Raw genomic sequence first — 26606 nt, 5'->3', positions numbered from 1 at the left:
TTCATAATGCTGATGGACTTTCAAATCTCTATCTCTAGTTAACTATATCCACCCACTCCACCTCCCACCCCCACATCAGGCTTCTCCTATTGTATGTACTTTCTACGTGGAAATGTTTAGCGGCAGGTTGGAAAAATGGGATTGTGTGGAAAGTTTTAGCAAGTGCAATGGAAACCCTGGTGGTGCAGTGGCTAGGTGCTACTGCTGCTAACCAAAAGGTCAGCAATTCAAATCCACCAGGCACTCCTTGGAAATTCTATGGGGCAGTTCTACTCTATCCTATAAGGTCACTATGAGTCAGAATCGACTCGATTGCAACAGGTTGGTTTGGTTGGTTGGTTTAAAATCTGACTGAGTTCAAATCTCACCCTGCCACTGACCAGTTATGTGAAATTGGGCAAGTTTCCTCATTTTTAAACTTGGAATAATAACACCTACCTCATAGAGTTTCTGTGGAGATTAAGTGAGATCAAATGAGGTAATGTATATAAATGTGCTTGGCACACTCAGATGGAAGTAATTTATATTTTCACTCCGGCTTCAGACATGCTCATTACTAGGCTGCTCCTCTTCTCTCCTGACCCAGCTCCTCTGTTCCCTCTCCCCCAGACTTCCCTGCTTCCATCAGTAGCATCAACCTTCTCCCAGGCACCAAGCTGTAGTCATTTTAGCCAGCCCTCATCTTCATCCCCCAAATCTAGCCAGGCGGTCATCATGTACTGACGGCTTTTCCTTCTAAATGTCGCATGATCTTCCTTTCTTTCCCTTTTCTGTTCCCACCATCTTTATTCCAGGCCGTAAGCCTGGAATCTTCCAACAACATTTTTTCATTCATTCATTCAACATTCATTCAAACCTATTAGAAGCTGAATACTAGCTAATGCCCTTAACCCCGGTCTCTCCCCTCTCTCCCAGCTCGTCACTGCCAGATCTGACTATCTTGTTTAATCACCACTTTTATGTTGTCAGCTCAGGAAACCTCAGTAGCTCCCTAATTCCTACCACATCTAATCTCAAGTATTTTGCCTGTCTTTCTAAGACCTTTAATATTCTAACCTCACCATACTTACCTAATGTTTTTTCCCACTATCCCGAACATAAACTGTCCTCTCTAATCAGGCCGTTCTCCTCATTCTCTCAGAGAAGTAGCATTGCTGCCTTCAGGCCTTCACACGTGCTGTTCCCCTCAACTAGAATGCCTTTTCTCTCCCCTCAGCCAATTTAAACCCTGTGAACACCTCAAGGTCCATGTAAAGACCACTTCTTCCACAAAGCCTGTCTTGACCACTTTGGTCCTCACCAGTTTCTCTCCTGTGAACTTTCATGGATGGTCATGCCATAAAAACAAAGAACCTGTTGCCATCAAGTTGATTCCAACTCATAGCGACCCTATTGGACAGAGTAGAACTGCCCCATAGGGTTTCCAAGGCTGTAATCTTTACAGAAGCAGACTGCCATGTCTACAGAGCAGCTGGTGGGTTCAAACCACAGAGCTTTTGGTTAGCAGCTGAGTGCTTAACCACTGTGCTACCAGAGCTTCTTGTTCGTGCCATACATGGGGCTTCTTTGTGTCTTATTAAGTATTGCTTATCATTTTTAATTGTCCTTATATGTTTACAGGACACATATCACTGCATTTACTCCTCTTAGCAGTTCTACAAGTTTGGAAAATAAGGGAGTGTTGTTTACAGATGGGAAAACTCAGGCTCAGAGAGGTTAAAAGATTTGGCCGAGGTCATATAAGTCAGCAGCAAAGGTAGGACTTGAATTTGGGTTCCCTCTCACCAAGTCCAATGTCCAGTTCAGGACCTCACAGCTGCCAGTATTGTTTCATATATTCCCATCAATATACCCAAGGTGACCAGAAGTCCTAATTTCCCCAGGCGTGTCGCACTTTACACTTGTTGTCCTGGCTTAATTAGTATCACCCTTTTTTACTCTCAAAAGTGTCTTGGTTTGGGTAATAACTCACATGGTCACCCAAGCTATATGGTTAGGCCAGATTGTTTTTCACGAATGCGTGACTGACTCATTGTTTGGAGGTTCTGACATCTGCTCTTATGGTCCTATTTGTTTGTTGTATGGGTTGGCAGCTCTATGACCTGATGACTATGGCTTTCAAATACCAAGTATTGCTGTGTCCCCGTCCCAAGGATGTGTTGCTGGTCACTTTCAATCATTTAGATGCCATCAAGGAATTCATCCGAGACTCCCCAACCATCCTACATCAAGTGGATGAGACTTTCCGGCAGCTGACTGAAGTAAGAGTATCATCAGTGAATCGCCTCTTAGCCCCAATACTTGTTCTCATTCCCCTGTTAAGAACAAGCAGATTCCATGACAGGCAGAACAGGGTGAGGAATGGCAAAGCCTGCCAGTCTTCCAGAAAATTCTAAAAATCTACAAGTGTCTACCCAAAACGGGTAATACAATAGGTGTTATCCTCTTAAGCCCTCTTGCTGTTGCCTTCAAAATTGGGAAAGCAGTGGTATAAAGCATAGCCATTTTCTCCCAACTTTTCTGAAAGGGAGTTGGCAGTGGACATTCTGCTAAATCTTGGAGAAGTGGAAGAGATGTAGTATAGCCCTGCTTGAGTGCTGCATGACTGGATTCGTCCCTCTAAGGGAGCCGTATTGACTCTCATTCTGGCCCACTTGTCCCAGCACCTCAGTGCCCTCCTTGTTTATCTGGCTCCTGCCTCTGAGTGCCTGCCTCTCCCTGCCTGTGTGCACTTCTCATCTCACTTCTGAAAGTGAAGTGCTTCTTGCTGCTTTGCCTTTGGCAGGTGTACGGGAGCCTCTCTGCTGGGGAGTTCCAGCTGATCCGACAGACGCTCCTTATCTTCTTCCAGGACCTGCACATTCGAGTAAGTGAATGGGCCACCCCGGGAACATCCTGCAGCCACTGTACCAGGGAAACAGGGTGCAGGTTGTCAGGGCAGACAAGGGCTCAGAGTTTGCCTGGTAAGTGATGTCCTCAGTGTTTCATTCCATGGTAATAAACTTCCTGATAACAAACCTCAACAGTTTTGAAATGGACCAAGAAGACAATGATACCTGTATTCCTCCCCGACCCCACCCCAGTTACCTATGTGTTTCTTTGAAATATGGTTTCTTCCCTTGCTTCTCTAGAGAAAATACAGTCTCAAGGCTACCGGCCTGATCTCATTTCCAGAGCCTTTTCTCTAGCCTTTTACTCCTTGACCTCTCTGGTGTCTGGCACTGTCAGGTGGCTGCCATGAAACTCTCTTCTTTCCTGGACTTTCATGGTTCCATACCATCTTGGCCTTCCCTTACCTCTCCCATCTCGATGCCCTTCACTTCCTTCTCGTGTCCCCAGGACTTTTTCCATGTGCTTCCTTCTGCTCTTTAAAGATCTCTTTCCTCCCTGCTTTGGCTACCAACTCCTTTACCTACGACTCCTGAGTCCAACCTCCACCCCATCCTTGCCCCACCCTTGCCATCCAGAACCACATCTCAACCTGTCACTGAAACTCTCCATGAGGATGCCCACCAGTGCTATAATTTCATCTCTGTAGCTAAACTCACTCCCCAGTTGAAGTCCTGCCCTTGGCTTCCCAATTTCTTTTGAGGGTACCATCACTCCCTCACTCACTGGCTCACCACCAAAGCAGCAACTTTGATTCTCCTTCTCTGATCTTTGTCCAATCACTTCCAGGGCCAGTGGAATCTGCCTTTTCAATATCCACGCCCTCCCTTTCCATTTCTATTGCTACTACCCCCATATGCTTCTTGTTGACTATTGCCCCCTAACTAACCCTCTCTCATCCTATCATGCCTATTCCAGGCAATTCTGCACCCTAACTTTTAAAAATACATTTCTGATGCATCAGTTGGTCTCAACCCACCTGGAGCAAAGGAGAATGAAGAACACCAAAGACACGAGGTAATCATAAGCCCAAGAGACAGAAAGGGGCACATAAACCAAAGACTACATCAGCCTGAGACCAGAAGAACTAGGTGGTACCTGGCTACAACCGATGACTGCCCTGACAGGGAACACAACAGAGAACCCCTTGGGGAGTGGAAGAGCAATGGAACGCAGACCTCAAATTCTTGTAAAAAGACCAGACTTAATGGTCTGACTGAGACTAGAAGGACCCCAGAGGTCATGGTCCCCAGACCTTCTTTTAGCCCAAGACAGGGAACCATTCCTGAAGCCAACTCTTCAGGCAGGGATTGGACTGGACTATGGGATAGAAAATGATAGTGGTGAGGATTGAGCTTCTTGGATCAAGTAGACAAATGAGACTGTGTGCGCAGCTCCTGTCTGGAGGGAAGATGAGAGGGCAGAGGGGATCAGAAGCTGGCTGAATGGACACGAAAATAGTGAAGAGGAGTGTGCTGTCTCATTAGGGGGAGAGCAACTAGGAGTATATAGCAAGGTGTATATAAATTTTTGTATGAGAGATTGACTTGATTTGTAAACTTTCACTTAAAGCACAATAAAAATTTTTTTAAATATAAAATAAAAGCAAAACAAAAACATACATTTCTGAGCTTCTGAATTTTGGACCTGTATCTCTTAAACAGGACTTTGTTCCTTTCCATAATGTAGCAAGCTAATATGGGAAAGATGGTATGATATGGTAAAACAAGCCCTAACTCTGGAGTCAGACACTCTTGTGTTTAAATCCCAGCTCCAGCACTAACTCCATGACCTTGGGGCAAACTAATGAACTTCTCTTGAGCCTTGACTTCTTCATCTATAAAATGGAAATTATAATACCTAATTTAGAGCTTATTGGCAGGATTAATTCAAATAGCATATGTAATACAGGTAGTTATGATGGGGTTCCATTTCGACGACTCTGTTGTGTCAGTTCTGACGTAAATCAAATACCTCATTTTTTTGTTTTTTTAGTTTTCATTATTATTGCCTTTTATTATCAATATCTCTATAAATTCAATCTTTATTTGTCTTTGGGGGTTGGAAACATTGCATATAAACTTATGTAGTACATATTACTAACAATAAGATGTACCAAAAAAAATGGTCATTAAGTGTGGTTCATCGCTAAGCCAGGGACTACCTGTATATATGTATTTGCTTAAATATGTATACTATAGAATGCTTCTGGAAGGATATACAAGAAACTGGTCACAGTGGTTGCCTCCTGGGAGTAGGGAGCCATAAAGAAGACAGGAGTAGGAGAAAAATTTACTTTCCATTGTATACTCTTTTGAACCTTTTGAATTTTGTACATGTGCAAATATAACATATTCAAAAATAAATTTAAGAAATAGAATATGTATAGGGCCTGATTGTTATTTCCCTTCCTTGAAGCAGGGAAGACAAATAGGTTTCAACTCTGATGCCAATTTTGTTTTTAACTCCCATGAACAATTTTATTTGCCAAGAATGGAGCAATAGTAACATCAATATAAATTAAGACCTCTGGGTAATAGTCATTGGTTATAATAGAAAATATGAAAGTACAAATAAGATTAAGTTTACCCATTAAGTTTTAAATTGTGCATCATATTGTTATCAAGCCTGTGCATATTTGGCCTTTCTTTTATGGACTGTAGTAACATAAACGGACATACTGATTTCTCAATTCTGACCAAAAAAATTAATCATAATGAAAAGAGTTTCCTAATGATAAGTCTATAGCAAAATCATTAAACTATATTAAACCACAAAATATATTAAGCTTTAATTGCTAAATAGATGGGCAATGAACATCAGAACATTCATCAAGATAGACAGGAATCACATATCCTGACGGTATTTTGCCGCTGATGTATAACATCTAGGCTAGTTTTCCAAGTCTGCTTTTTAATGGTATTTTTGCTCAGCTGCAATTTATGATTGCCTATACAGATTTTCTCTGTTTTCAAAATAGTTTTTGATAGGTTTTAGATTTGTTAGAAAACCAACTAATTAAATAAAGAAAACACAGTTTTGATTACACCCTTGCTCATTGTTTTTTCATTGTTTAACAAAAAAAAAAACCATTGCCATTGAGTCGATTCCAACTCAAAGCAACCCTGTAGGACAGAGTAGAACTGCCCCATAGAGTTTCCAAGGAGCGCCTGATGGATTTGAACTGCTAGACTTTTGGTTAGCAACCATAACACTTCACCACTACACCACCAGCGTCTCTTGTTTAACCAAAGGTTTGTTTAACCAAACGAAATGCAAAACTCCTCATCCTGATATCCAAAACTCTTTGTGATTTCACCAAACTACCTGAAATAGGCTTAATGTCATCAAGGCCCTTGACCTATGCACTGGTGCCTAGCCAGAAACTGCACTAAGGACCAATTTCATTTGGAATTCTGACCAGCGATTTACAACCATCTTAATTCCTGACCACCTTCAGCCCTCTAGAACTCCTCCATGGTTGCCTCCTGTGGGGTAGGTCACTCACCCTCAGGTCACTCACCCTCTCCCGCACTTTCATCCCCACTCATGCATCCTTCTGCCATCATGGACTTTCTTCCTGTTCTTTCCATTGTTTCCACTGTTGGAAAACAAAATTCCGTCTTAGCCTCTTTGTAGAATGTTTCCTACACACCCACTCTGTTATTTCCTTGGCAATATCTACTCCTTGAAAAACTAGTCAGTCTAACAAACATTTATTGTTTGTCTACCACATGCTAGGCAGTGTTTGAAGTATCTAAGGTCCATAAGTGAGCAAGACAGAGTCCCTGCCTTGAAAAGGTTCTATGCTAATAGGAAGAGGCAGATAAAGTAAGTTATTTTCATATACTGATAACTTTTAGAAAGATGGTAATTTAGGGTAAAGTTATAGAGGGCATCTAGGATAGGATGTTACTTTAGACCAGCATTGTCCAATAGAATTTTCTGTGATAGAAAAGGAGCCCTCGTGGTTCAGTGGTTAAGTGCTCAGCAGCTAACAGAAAGGTCAGTGGTTCAAACCTACCAGCTGCTCCACACGAGAAGGTTGTGGCAATTGCTTCCATAAAGATTTACAGCCTATGGGGCAAGTTCTGCACTTTGCTACAGGGTCTCTGTGAGTTGGAATCAACTTGATGGCAGTGGGTTTGGTTTCATAACGATAGAAATGTTCTGTATCTGTGTTGTCCAATATGATAGTCACTAGCCATATGTGGCTCTTGAGCACTTGAAACATAGCTAGTGTAGCTGGGAAACTGAATTTTTAATTTAATTTAAACTAATTTAAATTTAAATAGACAAACTGCACCAGTGGTGACTGTGTGGAACAGCACAGCTTTAAATAATAGAGTCAAGGACAGCTTTTCTGACAAGACATTTCAGTTGAGAATGTAACTTACAAAGATCTCAGGAAAGGGCATCTAATCCGAGGGAACAGCAATTTCAGAGGCCCTTAAATGGGAACAAGCATGATGTGTTCCTGGGACAAAGAAAAAGCCAATGTGAACAGAGCATACCTCATAGGTAGGAGTGATACGCAAAGTAAATTTAACAAGTTGTGCAGCATGGGGTACTGACTAATCAGAACAGATGCCAGTCGTAAATAAACTGTTCCCCACCAGTTGACTCCCAGCCTTAACTTCATTTATTTTTTTTTTGTCTTTTTTTTTTTATTATTGTGCAAAGGTTAACAAATCAAGTCACTCTCTCACACAAAACCTTGTTATATACACCTTGCTACATACTCCCAATTGCTCTCCCCCTAAAGACAGCCCGCTCCCTCCCTCCACTCTCTCTTTTCGTGTCCATTCCACCAGCTTCTAACCTCCTCTACCCTCTCATCTCCCCTCTAGACAGGAGATGCCAACATAGTCTCAAGTGTCCACCTGATCCAAGAAGCTCACTCCTCACCAGCATCCCTCTTCATCCCATTGTCCAGTCCAATCCCTGTCTGAAGAGTTGGCTTTGGGAATGATTTCCTGTCCTGGGCCAACAGAAGGTCTGGGGGCCATGACCACTGGGTTCCTTCTAGTCTCAGTCAGACCATTAGGTCTGGTCTTTTTACGAGAATTTGCGATCTGCATCCCACTGCTCTCCTGCTCCCTCTGGAGTTCTCTCTTGTGTTCCCTGTCAGGGCAGTCATCGGTTGTAGCCGGGCACCATCTAGTTCTTCCGGTCTCAGGCTGATGGGGTCTCAGGTTTATGTGGCCCTTTCTGTCTCTTGGGCTCATAATTACCTTGTGTCCTTGGTATTCTTCATTCTCCTTTGATCCAGGTGGGTTGAGACCAATTGATGCATCTTAGATGGTCACTTGCTAGCATTTAAGACCTCAGACACCACTCTCCAAAGTGGGATGCAGAATGTTTTCTTAATAGATTTTATTATACCAATTGACTTAGATGTCCCCTGAAACTATGGTCCCAAAACCCCTGCCCCTGCTATGCTGGCCTTTGAAGCATTCAGTTTATTCAGGAAACTTCTTTGCTTTTGGCTTAGTCCAGTTGTGCTCATCTCGCCTCTGTTGTGTGTTGTCCTTCCCTTCACCTAAAGTAGTTCTTATCTACTATATAAAAAAAAAAAACAAAACTGTATAGTTAGTGAATACCCCCTCCCACCCTCCCTCCCTCCCCCCTCTCGTAACCATCAAAGAATATTTTCTTCTCTGTTTGAACTGTTTCTTGAGTTTTTATAATAGTGGTCTTATACAATATTTGTCCTTTTGCAACTGACTGATTTCACTCAGCATAATGCCTTCCAGATTCCTACATGTTATGAAATGTTTCACAGATTCATCACTGTTCTTTATTAATGTGTAGTATTCCATTGTGTGAATATACCATAATTTATCCATTCATCCGTTGATGGGCACCTTGGTTGCTTCCATCTTTTTGCTATTGTAAACAGTGCTGCAGTGAACATGGGTGTAAAGGCTCTTTTTTCTCTAGGATATATTCCAAGAAGTGGGATTGCTGGATTGTATGGTATTTCTATTCCTAGCTTTTTAGAGAAGTGCCAAATCAATTTCTGAAGTGATCGTCGTACCATTTGACATTCCCACGAGCAGTGTGTAAGTGTTCCAGTCTCTCCACAACCTCTCCAACATCTATTATTTTGTGTTTTTTCGATTAATGCTAGCCTTGTTGGAGTGAGATGGAATCTCGTTGCAGTTTTGTTTTGCAGTTCTCTAACGGCTAATGATCATGAACATTTCCTCACGTATCTCTTAGCTACCTGAATGTCTTCTTTAGTGAAGTGTCTGTTCATATCTTTTGCCCATTTTTTAATTGGGTTATTTGTCTTTTTGCAGTTGAGTTTTTGCAGTATCATGTAGATTTTAGAGATCAGATGCTGATAGGAAATGTCATGGCTGAAACCTTTTTCCTAGTCTGTAGGTAGTCTTTTTACTCTTTTGGTGAAGTCTGGATGAGCATAGGTGTTTGATTTTTAGGAGCTCCCAGTTATCTAGTTTTTCTTCTGGATTGTTAGTAATGTTTTATGTACTGTTTATGCTATGTATTAGGGCTACTAACGTTGTCCCTATTTCTTCTTCCATGATCTTTATCGCTTTAGATTTTATGTTTAGGTCTTTGATCCATTCTGAGTTCGTTTTTGTGCATGGTGTGAGGTATGGGTCTTGTTTCATTTTTTGCAGATGGGTATCCAGTTATGCCAGCACCATTTGTTAAAAAGACTGTCTTTTCCCCATTTAACTGCTTTGGGACCTTTGTCAAGTATCAGTTGCTCATATGTGGTTGGATTTATGTCTGGATTCTCAATTCTGTTCCATTGGTCTATGCATCTGTTTTTGTACCAGTACCAGGCTGTTCTGACTACTGTGACAGTAACAGGTTCTAAAATCAGGTAGAGTGAGGCCTTCCACTTTGTTCTTCTTTTTCAGTAATACTTTACTTATCCAGGGCCTCTTTCCCTTCCATATGAAGTTGGTGAATTGTTTCTCCATCTCATTAAAAAATGTTGGAATTTGGATCGAAATTGCATTAAATCTATAGATGGCTTTTGGTAGAATAGACATTTTTACAATGTTAAATCTTCCTGTCCATGAACAAGGTATGTTTTTCCACTTACCTAGATCTCTTTTGGTTTCTTGCAGAAGTGTTTTGTAGTTTTCTTTGTATAAGTCTTTTACATCTCTGGTAAGATTTATTCCTAAGTATTTTATCTTCTTGGGGGCTACTGTAAATGGTATCGATTTGGTGATTTCCTCTTCGATGTTCTTTTTATTGGTGTAGAGGAATCCAACTGATTTTTGTATGTTTATTTTGTATCCTGATAGTTTGCTGATATCTTCTATTAGTTTCAGTAGTTTTCTGGAGGATTCCTTAGGGTTTTCTGTGTATGAGATCATGTCTTCTGCAAATAGAGATACTTTGACTTCTTCCTTACCAATCTGGATGTGCTTTATTTCTTTATCTAGCCTAATTGCTCTGACTAGGACCTCCAGCACAGTGTTGAATAAGAGTGGTGATAAAGGGCATCCTTGTCTGGTTCCTGATCTCGGTGGGAATGTTTTAGGGTGACATTGGCTGTTGGCTTTGTATAAATGCCATTTATTATGTTGAGGAATTTTCCTTCTATTCCTATTTTGCTGAGGGTTGTTATCATGAATGTCAAATGCTTTTTCTGCATCAATTGATAAGATCATGTGGTTCTTGTCTTTTGTTTTATTTATGTGATGGATTACACTGATTGTTTTTGTAATGTTGAACCATCCCTGCATACCTGGTATGAATCCCACTTGGCTATGGTGAATTATTTTTTTGATATGTTGTTGAATTCTATTGGCTAGAATTTTGTTGAGGATATTTGCATCTAAGTTCATGAGGGATATTGGTCTGTAATTTTCTTTTTTTGTTGTATATTAACCTAGTTTCAGTATCAGGGATATGGTGGCTTCATAGAATGAGTTTGGGCGTATTCCGTCCTTTTCTATGCTCTGAAGTACCTGTAGTAGTAGTGGTGTTACCTCTACTGTGAAAGTTTGGTAGAACTCTGCAGTAAAGTCGTCCAGGCCAGGGCTCTTTTTTGTTAGGAGTTTTTTAATTACCTTTTCAATCTCTTCTTTTGTTATGGGTTTATTTAGTTGTTCTGCCTCTGTTTGTGTTAGTTTAGGTAGGTAGTGTGTTTCTAGGAATTCATCCATTTCTTCTAGGTTTACAAATTTGTTAGAGCACAATTTTTCATAGTAATCTGATATGATTTCTTTTAATTTCAGTTGGGTCTATTGTAATATTGCCCATCTCATTTCTTATTCAGGTTATTTCCTTCCTCTCCCATTTTTCTTTCGTCAGTTTAGCCAATGGTTTATCAATTTTGTTAATTTTTTCAAAGAACCATCTTTTGGTCTTGTTAATTCTTTCAATTGTTTTTCTGTTTTCTATTTCATTTAATTCTGCTAATTTTTATTAATTGCTTTCTTCTGGTGCCTGAGGGTTTCTTTTGTTGCTCTCTTTCTATTTGTTCAAGTTGTATGGATAATTCTTTGATTTTGGCCCTTTGTTCTTTTTGTATATGTGTATTTGTTGATATAAATTGACCTCTGAGCACTACTATCGCTGTGTCCCAAAGGTTCTGATAGGAAGTGTTTTCATTCTCGTTGGATTCTATGAATTTCTTTATTCTGTCCTTAATGTCTTCTATAATCCAGTCTTTTTTGACCAGGGTATTGTTTAGTTTCTAAGTGTTTGATTTCTTTTCCCTGCTTTTTCTGTTATTGATTTCTACTTTTATGCCCTTAAGGTGCTTTGTAATATTTCAATGTTTTGGATTCTGCTAAGGCTTGCTTTATGACCTCATATGTGGTCTGTTCTAGAGAATTTTCCATATACTTGGCTGCTGTTGGGTGGACTGTTCTGTATATGTCTGTGAGGTCAAGTTGGTTGGTTGTGGTATTTAGATCTTCCATGTCTTTATTGAGCTTCTTTCTGGATGTCCTGTTCTTCACCGAAAGTGGAGCTGTCTGTCTCACTTTTCAGTGCTGATAGAGTTTGTTTTATGTATCTTGCAGCCCTGTCATTGGGTGCATAAATATTTAATATGGCTATATCCTCTTGGTATATTGTCTCTTTAATCATTATATAGGGTTCTTCCTTATCCTTTATGATGGATTTAACATTAAAGCCTGTTTTGTCAGAAATTAATACTGCCACGCCTGCTCTTTTTTGATTGTTGTTTGCTTGATATATTTTTTTCCATCCTTTGCGTTTTAGTTTGTGTCTCTTGTAGGCAGCATATAGAGGGATCGTGTTTTTTAATCCATTCTACCACTCTCTGTCTCTTTATTGGTACATTTAGTCCATTTACATTCAGTGTAAATATGGATAGGTATGAATTTAGTGCTATCATTTTAATGTCTTTTTTTGTGTGTTGTTGACAGATTCTTTTTCCCACTTAAATTTTATGTGCTGAGTAGATTATCTTTATATATTGGTTTCCTCATATTCGTTGTTGTTGATTTTGTTTCTGCTGAGTGTCTATTTTTTCTTGTATTTTATATTGATGCGTAGGATAGTTTGTCTCCTTTGTGGTTACCTTATTGCTTACCCCTATTTTTCTAAATTTAAACCTAACTTTTATTTCTTTGTATCACCTTGTCTTCCTCTCCATATGAAAGATCTATGATTACATTTTTTAGTCCCTCTTTATTGTTTTAATGTTGTTGCCTTTTACGTAATAACATCGCTGTTTCCCTGTTTTGAGTGTTTTTTTACCTTGATTTGTTTTTGTGGTTTCCCTTTCTGGGTTGACTTCTGATTGCTCTGTCCAGTGTTCTAGTCTTGGGTTGATACCTGATATTATTGATTTTCTAACCAAAGAACTCCCTTTAGTATTTCTTGTAGTTTTGCTTTGGTTTTTACAAATTCCCTAAACTTATGTTTATCTGGGAATATCCTGATTTCACCTTCATATTTGAGAGAGTTTTGCTGGATATATGATTCTTGGTTGGCAGTTTTTTTCCTTCAGTTTTTATATAAGTCATCCCGTTGCCTTCTTGCCTACATGGTTTCTGCCAAGTAGTCCAAGCTTATTCTTATTGACTCTCCTTTGTAGGTGACTTTTCGTTTATCCCTAGCTGCGCTTAAAATTCTCTCTTTATCTTTGGTTTTGGCAAGTTTGATTATAATATATCTTGGTAACTTTCTTTTAAAATCTACCTTATGTGGAGTTCAATGAACATCTTGCATAGATATCTTCCTATCTTTCACGATATCAGGGAAGTTTTCTGCCAACAAATCTTCAACAATTCTCTCTGTATATTCTGTTATCCCTCCCTGTTCTGGCACTCCAATCTCTCGTAGGTTATTTCTTTTGATAGGGTCCCAGGTGATTCTTAAGGTTTCTTCATTTTTTTTAATTCTTTTATCTGATTTTTCTTCAAATATATTGGTGCCAAGTGCTTTATCTTCAAGTTCAGAAATTCTACCTTCCACTTGCTCAATTCTGCTCCTCTGACTTTCTATTGAGTTGTCTACTTCTGTAATTTTATTGTTAATCTTCTGAATTTCTGATTGGTGTCTGTCTGTGGATTTTTCTAGCTTATTAAATTTTTCATTATGTTCCTGAATAATCTTTTTAATTTCTTCAGCTACTTTATCTGTGTATTCCTTGGCTTGTTCTGCGTATTGCCTGATTTCTTTCCTAATGTCTTAAAGGGTTTTGTATATTAATCTTTTGTACTCTGTCTCTGGTAATTCCAGGGAGGCACTTTCATCTAGAAGATCTCTTGAGTCTTTGTTTTGAGAGCTTGTTGAGACAATCATGGTCTGTTTCCTTATGTGACTTGACATTGACTGTTGTCTCTGAGCCATCTGTAAGTTATTGTATTAGCTTATTTTATGTTTCCTTACTGTGTTGTAGCTTCTTGCTTTGTTTTGTTTTGGTATGTCCAAATGGGTTGCTTGAGTGAGTTAGCTTGATTATTTTTACCTTCAGACCTCTGACGTCCTGTCCCCAGATGGCTAGAGCTGTTATCAGGTATATCAGTCTAGGAGTCCATTCACTTTTCTTGTATGAATTCAGCCCAGGTGTCCAGGTAGCTGATCTTCAAGTGTGTGGTATAGGCTGTGTCCTACAGTCTTAGAGGCGCAGGGGTGACTGGTGTAGGTACTGGTATCTGGTTGCAGCAGGGTGTCACACTCTGAACAAGGCAGGGCGCTGAGAATCGTCCCCCAGGTGTCTCTGAGGAAAGCATATCCCTGTTCCCTAGGGCATACAGGTGGGTGGGTTTTGCAGACGGACCGTGGGCACCCAATGTTTTTGGTTGTAAGGACTGGGAGGTACCAGGTATCCTTGGACCCCTGTCGCAGGTGGTTGGGTGACCTGAGTGGAGCCACCAGTCCTTAGGCCCCTGGTGTGGGTAAGTGAGGACCCTGTTTAATAGGCAAAGCGATGTCAAACATCAAACACCCACCTCTCCACCGTACAGCTGAAACAGTTATAGTCTGCCAACAAGGGCCTATTCTCCTGAAATAGGCCCACACAGGTCCATCCAGAGCGGAAAGGTACTCAAAGTCCAAGGACCATTTATGCCTGGACAGGAGTGCTTCTGTCCTGAGCTCCCCTGGTTAGTGGAGCTGGCAAATTTTCTTTTCTCCCAATTATAAATTTATTCCTTCTCCAAGGCTAGGAGGATGGCTCTAGGCACTCAACAGGGCCTATCTCAGGCCCAGGGAAGTCAGCCACTGAAGCCGGCTTGAGAGCGGGGGTATAGTAAAATATACACAAGTACTTAGCTTTTTCCAAGAGCGCCGTTCTTCTCTGGTTCCGGAGGTGTGAGTAGGCTGTGTGCCTGGCTGCTTCTTCCTGAGGAAACTGCGGCCGAATGCTAATACCAGCCCACCCAGCTGCTCCCAGGAATGGTGCCTGAGGGCTCCCCGCAGTTCAGATGCGGTAACTCCTCTCCACTTCTGAACTGTCTCTTCCTCTCCCTGCCTCTCAGTTCGTTTTCTAAGCTTGCCTTTGATGTTCAGGGCTCCTAGCTTGTCATAAATATACTCATTTCACTTGTTTTTTTGGGTCTTTGTTGTAAGAGGGATCGCCAGAAGTGTCTGTCTGCTCCGCCATTTTGGCCCCACCTCCCTCCCAGCCTTAACTTTAAACCTGAGTAAGATGTGTAGTGTTTATTCTAAGAGCAAAAAGAAGATATTGAGTATTTTAAGGCAAGGAGTAATGTGATTTGATTTATGTTCTGGAGGATGAATTATATTGGGCAAGAGTAGAGGTAGGATCCAAAACCAAACCAAACTCGTTATCATCAGGTCAATTGCGATTTGTAGTGACCCTATAGGACAGAGTAGAACTGCCCCATAGGGTTCCCAAGGCCAACTGGTGGATTTGAACTGCTGACCTTTTGGTTAGCAGCTGAGCTTTTAACCACTACACCACCAGGGCTCCAGAGGTAGGACAGTAGTTACAAAACTGTTGTAGAAATCTAAGTAAGAGATCCAAGTGCTTAAGTTAGGTGCTATCAGTGGAGATAGAAGTGTTCACATTTGGGATATACCTTTGGGCAAAACCAATAAAGCTGATAAGAAATTGGATGTGGGGAATGAGGGAAAGAAGAGTGAAGAATGACTACTAAGTTTTTGGCCTGAGCAACTGGTAAGTGCCATTTACTGAGATGGGGAAGTATATTTGGGTACAAAAATTAATAGTTCTATTTAAGTTTGACTTGCCTGTTAGACACCCAAGTAGAGATATCTGGAAATAATAGAGAAGTGTAGTGATACAAGTCTAAATCTGGAGCTCAGAGAAGAGGGACATAAATGTGAGATTCCTCAGCATACAGGATATAGATGGTATTTGAAGTCTTCTAGCCACTTGGCGGAGGCTGATCGTTCTCCCTCACTTGCAGGCAGGTATGAAAAGCAAGGTCAGCTTTCTGGCAGTTTCCCACCCTCCAAAACTTAGCCCTCCTCTTTTCAAGTAAGACTATGAACCATAAGACCATGGAAAGCCATATACTTGGTGAGCACAGGTGTGCTCACTCAGTGTACATACCTCACGCACTGCTTAAGTTGATTGCCAAGTCACTCAACCACATTCACTGAGGCACTCTTCTCCTGCCAGCATCTTGGGGAACATGAGTGCTCATGGAGATGTCTCATCCAGCACTCTAGGCACACAGCTCAGTGACATGCACTTCTTCTTTTCACAGGAAACACAGTTCCTGCCCTCAAGGAACTCATTAGAAAAGGGTAGGAAATGCAGTAAGTACCTCACAGATGTTTAGTTCTCAGATAGAAGAGTATAGAGTGGGCACAAAGGAGGGAGTTCTACCTAAGAGAACCAGCAGTCTTCATAGACAATCTGATATGTTTTAAAAGAAATAGGTTTTCGGCCTCCTCCAGGCTGAGTCCAGAACAACTAGATGGTGCCCGGCTACCACTACTGACTGCTCTGCCAGGGATCACTGTAGAGGGTCCTGGACAGAGCTAGAGAAGAATGTAGAACAAAATTCTAACTCACAAAAAATTACCAGACTTGCTGGCCTGACAGAGACTGGAGAAACCCCGAGAGTATTCCTCCCAGACACCCTTTTATCTCAGTAATGAAGTCACTCCCAAGGTTCACCCTTCAGCCAAAGATTGTTGTTGTTGTTAGGTGCTGTCGAGTCAGTTCCAATTCATAGCGACCCTATGCACAACAGAACGAAACATTGCCCGGTCCTGCGCCATCCTTACAATCATTGTTATGCTTGAGCTCATCGTTGCAGCCACTGTGTCAATCCACCTTGTTGAGGGTCTTCCTCTTTTCCGTTGACCCTGTACTCTTCCAAGCATGATGTCCTTCTCCAGGAACTGATCCCTGCTGACAACATGTCCAAAGTATGAAAGACACAGTCTCACCATCCTTGCCTCTAAGAAGCATTCTGGCCACACTTCTTCCAGGACAGATTTGTTCATTCTTTTGGCAGTGCATGGTATATTCAATATTCTTTGCCAACACCACAATTCAAAGACGTCAACTCTTCTTTGGTCTTCCTTATTCATTGTCCAGCTTTCACATGCATATAATGCGATTGAAAATACCATGGCTTGGGTCAGGCTCACCTTAGTCTTCAGGATGACATCTTTGCTCTTCAACACTTTAAAGAGGTCCTTTGCAGCAAATTTGCCCAATGCAATGCATCTTTTGATTTCTTGACTGCTGCTTCCATGGCTGTTGATTGTGGATCCAAATAAAATGAAATCCTTGACAACTTCAGTCTTTTCTCCATTTATCATGATGTTGCTCATTGGTCCAGTTGTGAGGATTTTTGTTTTCTTTATGTTGATGTGTAATCCATACTGAAGGCTGTGGTCTTTGATCTTCATTAGTAAGTGCTTCAAGTCCTCTTCACTTTCAGCAAGCAAGGTTGTCATCTGCATAACGCAGGTTGTTAATGAGTCTTCCTCCAATCCTGATGCCCCATTCTTCTTCATATAGTTCAGCTTCTCGGATTATTTGTTCAGCGTACAGATTAAATAGGTATGGTGAAAGAATACAACCCTGACCCACACCTTTCCTGACTTTAAACCAATCAGTATCCCCTTCTTCTGTCTGAACAACTGCCTCTTGATCTATGTAAAGGTTCCTCATGAGCACAATTAAGTATTCTGGAATTCCCATTCTTCGCAGTGTTATCCATAGTTTGTTAAGATCCACACAGTTGAATGCCTTTGCATAGTCAATAAAACACAGGTAAACATCCTTCTGGTATTCTCTGCTTTCAGCCAGGATCCATCTGACATCAGCAATGATATCCCTGGTTCCACGTCCTCTTCTGACACGAGCCTGAATTTCTGGCAGTTCCCTGTTGATATACTGCTGCAGCCATTTTTGAATGATCTTCAGCAAAATTTTGCTTGCATGTGATATTAATGATATTGTTCTATAGTTTCCACATTCGGTTGGATCCCCTTTCTTGGGAATAGGCATAAATATGGATCTCTTCCAATCAGTTGGCCAGGAAGCTGTCTTCCATATTTCTTGGCATAAACGAGAGAGCACCTCCAGCGCTGCATCTGTTCGTTGAAACATCTCAATTAATATTCCATCAATTCCTGGAGCCTTGTTTTTCGCTAATGCCTTCAGAGCAGCTTGGACTTCTTCCTTCAGTACCATCAGTTCCTGATCATATGCCACCTCTTGAAATGGTTGAACATCAACTAATTCTTTTTGGTATGATGACTCTGTGTATTCCTTCCATCTTCTTTTGATGCTTCCTACGTCGTTTAATATTTTCCCCATAGAATCCTTCACTATTGCAACTCGAGGCTTGAATTTTTTCTTCAGTTCTTTCAGCTTAAGAAATGCCGAGCGTGTTCTTCCCTTTTGGTTTTCCATCTCCAGCTCTTTGCACATGTCATTATAATACTTTATTTTGTCTTCTCGAGAGGCCCTTTGAAATCTTCTGTTCAGTTCTTTTCCTTCATGAATTCTTCCTTTTGCTTTAGCTGCTCGACGCTCAAGAGCAAGTTTTAGAGTCTCCTCTGACATCCATCTTGGTCTTTTCTTTCTTTCCTGTCTTTTCAGTGACCTCTTGCATTCTTCATGGATGATGCCCTTAATGTCATTCCACAACTTGCCTGGTCTTCGGTCACTAGTGTTCAATGGGTCAAATCTATTCTTGAGATGGTCTCTAAATTCAGGTGGGATGTACTCAAGGTCATATTTCGGCTCCCGTGGACTTGCTCTGAGTTTCTTCAGTTTTAGCTTGAACTTGCATATGAGCGATTGATGGTCTGTTCCACAGTCGGCCCCTGGCCTTGTTCTGACTGATGATATTGAGCTTTTCTATCATCTCTTTCCACAGAAGTAGTCAATTTGATTTCTGTGTGTTCCATCAGGCGAGGTCCATGTGTACAGTCGTCGTTTATGTTGGTGAAAGAAGGTATTTGCAATGAAGAAGTCGTTGGTCTTGCAAAATTCTAGCATTCGATCTCCAGCATTGTTTCTATCACCAAGGCCATATTTTCCAACTACTGGTCCTTCTTCTTTGTTTCCAACTTTAGCATTCCAGTCGCCAGTAATCATCAATACATCTTGATTGCATGTTCGATCGATTTCAGACTGCAACAGCTGATAAAAATCTTCTATTTCTTCATCTTTGGCCGTAGTGATTGGTGCGTAAATTTGAATAATAGTCGTATTAGTTGGTCTTCCTTTTAGGCATATGGATATTACCCTATCACTGACAGCGTTGTACTTCAGGATAGATCTGGAAACGTTCTTTTTGATGATGAATGCAACACCATTCCTCTTCGAGTTGTCATTCCCAGCATAGTAGACTATATGATTGTCCAATTCAAAATGGCCAATACCAATCCATTTCAGCTCACTAATGCCTAGGATATCGATGTTTATGCGTTCATTTCATTTTTGACGATTTCCAATTTTCCTAGGTTCATAATTTGTACATTCCAGCTTCCGATTTTTAATGGATGTTTGCAGCTGTTTCTTCTCATTTTGAGTCGTGCCACATCAGCAAATAAAGGTCCCGAAAGCTTTACTCCATCCACTTCATTAAGGTCAACTCTACTTTGAGGAGGCAGCTCTTCCCCAGTCATCTTTTAAGTGCCTTCCAACCTGGGGTGCTCATCTTCCAGCACTATATCAGACAATGTTCCGCTGCTGTTCATAAGGTTTTCACTGGCTAATGCTTTTCAGAAGTTAACTGCCAGGTCCTTCTTCCTAGTCTGTCTTGGTTTGGAAGCTCAGCTGAAACCTGTCCTCCATGGGTGACCCTGCTGGTATCTGAATACCGGTGGCATAGCTTCCAGCATCACAGCAACACACAAGCCCCCATAGTATGACAAACTGACAGACATATGGGGGAGCCAAAGATTAGACAGGCCCATAAAACAAAACAAGACTAAAGGGGCACAACAGCCCAGGGGCAAAGACAAGAAGGCAGGAGGGGACAGGAAAGCAGGTAATGGGGAACCCAAGGTCGAGAAGGGAAAGTTTGACATGTCATGGGAGAGTGTTGACATGTCGTGGGGTTGTTAACCATTGTCATAAAACAGTATGTGTAGTATTTAATGAGAAACTAGTTTGTTCTGTAAACCTCCATCTAAAGTACAATTTTTTAAAAAAGTTTTATAATTTTCAGTTTAAAAAAAATAGGTTTTCACCAGGCCCATGGAAAACAAGGGGAGGGGCTAAGAGTGACACCTTCGACAGAGGACCCCATCTCAGTAAAGGCACAGAGGCCAGGGCCCTAACTATGAAAACAGCACCAAAAAAAAAAAAAGGGCAGTTAGTGTTAAATTGCTGAATGATCTTACAGTTGACAGTGGGAACTGTAATGGCCAGTGGAAACTGCTAATTGGCACCCCTCCTCAAGTGTGGCCCAGGGCATGCACCCTACCTGGGCCCTTCCACCCACTAGTTAGGCCCCTGGTAACTACCTGATGTTTTTGTGGAGGAGGACTGCAAGCAGTTGAGTATGGCTGGGACATCTGACAGGCAACAGAGAAACACTGAAAGGTTTTGAGCATGGAAAGATATACAGATATGAGTCTAGAAAAGTCTCTTTAGCAGCAGAATAAAGGATGGATTAAAAGCAGGCAAGAAGGGAGGCAGGGAGACCAGTTAGGAGGCCCCCAGAGTGGCCCAGGCAAGAGATGATAGAGTCTGCACTGGGGAGCAGTAGTTGAGGTGAGGAGGAGTAGCTGTATACAAGGAGTGATCATTAGATTGACAGGGCTTGGGGACTGAATAGAATGGGAAGGTGATGGTGCTGACTTGGTGACCATTCACTGAGATTGGGTCCTTCACTGAGACTGGGAATTCCAGAGAAGCAAATTTGGAAAGACAAGTGATGAACCCTGTTCTGAGCAGGGTGGATTTAGGTGGATCATGCAGAACATACTGGTGGACACATCTAATAGGCAGATCGATGGGTCAGATGCCCAGGGAAGATGGCCAAGTGGGAGCTCAAGATCTGGGAGCCATCGGCATGGAGGTGAACACTGGAGTTCTGAGAATAGTTGAGATCACCTGGAAAAAAAGAAAAGATGAGGTGAGAGGACAGGGTACAGGAGAGTTACACCAACAGCTAGGGGCCAGTAGAGGGGCTGGGCAAGCAGACAGACCCAACAGTCCTTCCAATGGAGGGCATATTCTTAGGTCAAACACAGATGCACACATGACTTTTAATTTTGTACACTTCAGATCTACTCTGATGCAGTCGATCTTATTAGAATTAGGATAACAGAGGGTCCAACATGTATATACATTCCCATCTCTCCCTCCAAATTTTCTCTGTCCATGCCTGTACTCACATCGCTTGGTCACAGAATCTCAAAGTTAAAATTTCCTCAGAGGTCATCCAGCCAAACTCTCTGATCAAACCAGTTTACTTTAACCCCCCAAACATGCCTTGCGCCCATCTCTACTCTGAAGTATCTCCACACCCACCTTCTTCCTCCCCAGCCCAGCCCCAAGCCCACAGTGTTCCCTACCCACCCACCCACCCGCTATGCCTTAGTCATTCTCCTCAATAGGCTAATATGCTGTCTGCCATATCCTGCTCTATAGTGTTTTTGGTTTTATTTGTGTTTTGTTTTTTTCTATTTTATGTGTGTGTATTTTTTTTTTTTTTTTTATTGTGTCCATAGACTTTAACAATAAGAGTATTGGCTACCATTTATTCAGCACTTACTATACTACGTGTCAGACTCTCTGATAAGTGTTTTTAATACATTATGTGATTTTTTTGTCACACTAACTCCTTGAGTATGTGTTATTATTAACCCCAGTTTAAAAAAAACAGTTTACCAAAGAGAAAATGGATACACAGAAAGGTTGTGTAACTTACCAAAGCTCAGAGCCAGGAAGCAGCCCAGCTGAGATTTGAGCCTAGATAGTCTGATGTCAGCATTAACAGTGCCAGCTTACAAATTCTATTATCACTTTGTGTTTTCATTGCTTTGCACACAACAGATGCTTATTGTTGATGATATTACTAATGTAAACTTATAGAATTTTAGAGTTGGAAAGTACGTTCAAGCTTATCTGTCTCATTTTACAGATGAGGAAGCTAAGTCTCAGTAAAACTGATTAACTGCTGCAGTCTTTATGACATTTAAGCTGTGAGTCACCCAGACCTCAGTGCACAGCACATAAACGAGGGCTTAGAAATAAGCATAAAGTGGTGTCGCCAGTCGTATTAAAGCTCTTTAAGCTCCCATGCTGACTGAATCCACCTGCTCCAGCCCACCTTTCTCATCAGCCCGGCCCTTGGATGAGAACTCAGGCTCCAGAGTCAGAAACACAGGCGTTTAAGTCCCCAGCTCTGTTCGTTATGAGCTGGTTGACCTTGAGGAAGTGTCTGAACCTCTGAGCTGAAGATCCCTCATCCATCAAATGGAGATAATGAGGTTCTTGTAGCCGAAGCCCAGCAGCGGCATGGAAATTTCACAGGGAACCAAGAAACGAGTATGGAATTTGGAGTCAACTTTGGTTTTGAATCCTGGCCCTGCCTCTCATTGTCCTCTCTGAGCAAGTCGCTTTCTCTGTGAGCCTCAGCTCCCTCATCTTTAAAATGAGGCTAATACAACTCACCTGGCAGGTTTGCTGTGTGAGTCAAAAGAGCTGCTGCTTGTGGAAACACTACAGTGTACGGACGTTAGTTATTGTGTCTTTCTCCTTATTGTTATCGGCTCCCTGGTTACATTCCCATGCCACTACCCACTTTCCAGTCTCAGAATGCTTCCGTCTATGAGAACATTACAAGGAAAGTGACAATAACTATGTTTTTTTTTCAGGTGTCCATATTTCTAAAGGACAGAGTTCAAAATTCTAATGGTCGCTTTGTGTTGCCAGTGTCTGGGCCTGTTCCCTGGGGAACTGAAGTTCCCGGACTAATCAGGTGAATTAGTAACAATAATTGCCAACGTTTGGGGTGCCAGGAAACCTATGTGTAGGCTCCCACAGAGAATGCAGCACTACCGAGCCCCTCAGGCTCTGCTTGAGCCCTTCCTTTCCTCGGTAAAGCACAGCAGTGAAGGGTTCAGGCCGTCATCCCGGCTCTGACACTTAGCTGAGCAAGCCTCCCAGTTCTTCAGGGTTGAGTTCTTCATCTCTTGCATGGTGACTGTGAGAGTGAATAAGATAATAGTGCTGTAAAGTGCTTCCACAGCACCTGGCACATAACGGGGGCTCAATAAATACCGCTTATTGTTATTACCATAACTAGGTGTTCTAAACAAGCATCTTTGTCTTGAAGGAGTACGTGAATTGCTTCTTGTCCTTTAGGACTACCCAAGCTTGAGAACATTCCATCACGTCATACTTTGTATTGCAGAATGTTCAACAACAGAGGGAAAGAAGTGAAGAAGGTCAGATTCGAGCATGGTGGGAACTATGTCACTGCACCAAAAGAAGGTTCTTTTGAACTTTATGGAGATCGAGTCCTGAAACTGGGAACTAATATGTAAGCAAATTCTCCCTCTCCGAATGAATTCAAGTCCAAAGGAGGTCGTTTCATTTAAAAAAAACAGCTTGATTTCTGCTATGAAAATCCCTGCTGACAAGCTGAATAATTTCCCCTTAGCTACAATGCATGCAGAGGCTTAACATTTTCAAAGGGCACCCAGGGACTCCAAACATCAGGTAACACAACAGGTTAAAAATATATAGAACTTTAAATAGCCATAGAAGAAAACTAGCCAGTTCTGTACTCCCAGCACCTTTCTGGACACTATATAATGTCTCAAAATAAAAACTGTGTGCTATATCTATGAGTTAGAAGGAAGTCAGTCATTGTAAAGGGCCTGGATAATGTTTGCGCCATTTTCTGTTGATGTCAGGTACAGTGTGAATCGGCCTGTGGAAACACATATGTCTGGAGCATCAAAGAACTTAGCTTCACGGACAGAGGTGAGCTTCTGCCTCCCTTACTTATCTTCAGAGCTTATTTCTAGATACCAAAATGTGCATGGGGAGAAGGGTGGGAACTGTTTAGATTTCAAAGCTAGCCATCATTTCCCTCGTTGTTTGCAGTCTTCTCCACTAAGCCTTACAAGAACACAGGTTTTTAATTGTAGTTTCTCATGGAGACTTCTAGTGATCTGACTAATTAGGTAATTTTAGGCTCGGCTCACCAACCATAATTAAACAGGAACTACACACCAGGACATGTGAAGTGGCATTGTGCCAGTGCCATGAGGTCTGTGGCTGCTGATCCCCGCCCTTGTGTGTATTCTGATGGCTGAAGCATCTCTCTTTACGGCTTCCCTCTATAGTGATGCGGCAGCCAAGTTCAAAGTGGGGTTCTAGGTTCTCTGTTATAAAAATTTCACAGAACTAGCTATCTGCTATCTATAGGACAAATCATGGAATATACAGTTATTCAGCAAACATTTATTGAACTGCTTATATGAGCGGGGTACCCAGGGACACAAACCTGATGGAGATGTGAACCCATCCTGAAGGGTGTATAGTACACTGGAAAGACAGAGTGAGAAGCCAACAGCTAAGAAGAGCTAGCTGGATATTCTGAACAAAGTGCTGGGCCCAGAAGAAAGCATGTCTGTCCACTGGCTGAGGAGCAGAGGACAGGGATCAAGGTTTTTCCAAGGAGGTGACATTCAAGTGGAGCTCTAAAGAATAGGTAAAAATACAAAATAGCAGAGAAGGAGAAATGGGCATGCAGACCACAAGGTGACGGTATGAGCAAAGGCACAGAGGGGCAAAGGAATGTCATGTTTGGGCGAAGCAGGGAGTGTCCCCCGCATATGGCTAGATCATACTGTAACTGAGGCAGAGACATTGGGGCCTGATTAGAAAGGGCTTGAATGTGGTGTTAAATGATTTGGGCTTTGTTCTTTAGGCAGGAGGCAGAAGGGTCTGTTTCAAGCAAGGAAGAGAGGCAGAGCCAGGAACAGGCAGAGCAGGAAGGCTGAAGTAGGGCAGCCACAGTGAGAGGTGGGGGATGGACTCAAGAGTGCATTCATGACTGTCACCACCTGAGGGCAGTGTGGTAGCTCCTGTGGAACTGGAGACTTTATTTTTACCCGTAAATGCAGAGGGAACTGGATTGACTGTGAAGAGGAAGCAGCAGTGTGCTTCTCCTTCAAGGAGGAAGGTCATTTGAGGAGAAATGTGGATTTCTGGGGCCTTCCGCTCGTCTTGAAAGTGTGAAAGTCTCTGGTTTGCTGCCTCGCTAGAGTCCCCCTACTTCTGACGTGGATTATTTTTCTTTTGGTTAAGCCTGTTTGCTTAAGCTTTGTTTGGACCCAGTTCTTCCCAGAAATAATTTAAACAGTTATTGTTTTACCTTGTTTTGTTTATAATACTACTCTGGATCTCCGGGGTCTTTAGCAGAAAATGCAGTCTCCTTTATGTGGCTGAAAGTCATGAAATTGTTTCTGTAGGAAAACATTACTCCAAACCCTCTTGCTAAAGAAGAGCTGAATTTCTTGGCCAGGCTGATGGGAGGAATGGAGATTAAGAAACCCAGTGGCCCTGAGCCAGGATTCCGGTTGAATCTCTTTACCACCGATGAAGAAGAGGAGTAGGTCTTAAACCTGTTTTTTTTTTAAGATATACATAAAAATCCTAAGTTTGTTAAGAACCAAGAAAATGGTAGTCATAAACCACGGACACTTGTGAGTACAGATGTAAATCACAAATGAAATACCAGCAAATCTAATAACCTAGTTAAAGAAGAATTCATCAGGATTAAATTGCTGGAAACTCCTATACTCTTTCACAAAAGAGTTCTAATTTTTTATTTACCAGAGCAGATCTAAACAAGAAGAATTAGGAGCCAAGATGATGATACTAAGAAAAGTCTGTTAGAAACCAGAGGGAAGTTGGAATTTGATGACTTTGGGATCAGACCAAAAACCAGTAAAAGCCAAACCAGTTGCTGTTGAGTCGATTCCAACTCACGGTGACCCCATGTGTTTCAGACTAGAACTGTGATATTTGGAGACACCTCTGGGTGCATTTGAACTGCTAATCTTTCAGTTAGTAGCTGAGCACTTAACCCTACCTTATCTAAAACCAATAGTGGTAGTACTTTACCAAGATTTACAAGTACTTTACAATTTACAAAGCACTTTTGAATTAACTGTCTCGTGTGATCCCCTCACAACCAAATATTTGGGGTCAGGGTTGCCTTCTGTTTTCCTATTCATGTAACTAATTTTTTGTGTGCACTTCTGTGTGTCAGGTAATATGCTAAGTGCTGGCGATACAAAGATGGAGCATAAGACCTAGGCCCTGTCTTCAGGAAGCTCCCAGCTTAGTGGGAGAATAAACATGTATATAAGTTATTTTAAATAGAGTCATAAATGCTCTAATTGAGGCTAGTATGTCTAGCTTTACACAGTTGGATTAGAGGAGTTGCATTTGAGCTAGGTCTTGGAGTTTGCCAAGCAGAGAAAGCAGAAAGCATTCTTGGCAGAGTTTAGTATGTCCAAAGGCACAGAGATGTAGGAGAACTTGACTTTCTAGAGTGAAGAGTGCATTGGTTGGGGATGCAGTAAAAAAATTAGAGGGAAATGACAGAAGATGAGGCAGAAAAAAATAGGTTGTCAAATTTTCAAGAGCCAATTTGCCGTGCTACCAGGGAGAAATCCCTAGCTAACCTGTGACCCTTTTCTTTACCATCCCATCCAGACAAGCAGCTTTAACCAGGCCAGAAGAGTTATCCTATGAAGTTATCAACATACAGGCTACCCAGGTACGTGCAGGGAATTACCCA

At 41.7% G+C, this 26606-nt stretch overlaps 1 protein-coding gene across 2 annotated transcripts in view; it reads left to right on the top strand.

Annotated features, from left to right (window-relative positions):
* Positions 1-26606, top strand: part of OSCP1 (organic solute carrier partner 1) — a 40710-nt gene that overhangs the window by 12374 nt on the left and 1730 nt on the right. Inside the window, exons 3-9 of one of the 2 annotated variants that reach the window (XM_003415500.4) lie at positions 2094-2261; positions 2786-2866; positions 22660-22763; positions 23199-23327; positions 23704-23773; positions 25270-25409; positions 26522-26585. In XM_003415500.4, the coding sequence (XP_003415548.1) occupies positions 2094-2261; positions 2786-2866; positions 22660-22763; positions 23199-23327; positions 23704-23773; positions 25270-25409; positions 26522-26585 (756 nt within the window). The remainder of the gene's footprint in view (positions 1-2093; positions 2262-2785; positions 2867-22659; positions 22764-23198; positions 23328-23703; positions 23774-25269; positions 25410-26521; positions 26586-26606) is intronic. The other variant, XM_023554543.2, reaches the window with a different exon arrangement.

This window comes from Loxodonta africana, chromosome 3, assembly GCF_030014295.1.
Source record: "Loxodonta africana isolate mLoxAfr1 chromosome 3, mLoxAfr1.hap2, whole genome shotgun sequence".
Taxonomy (NCBI): domain Eukaryota; kingdom Metazoa; phylum Chordata; class Mammalia; order Proboscidea; family Elephantidae; genus Loxodonta; species Loxodonta africana.
Note: the sequence above shows the minus strand (reverse complement) of the source record. Positions and strands in the feature narration are given on the sequence as shown.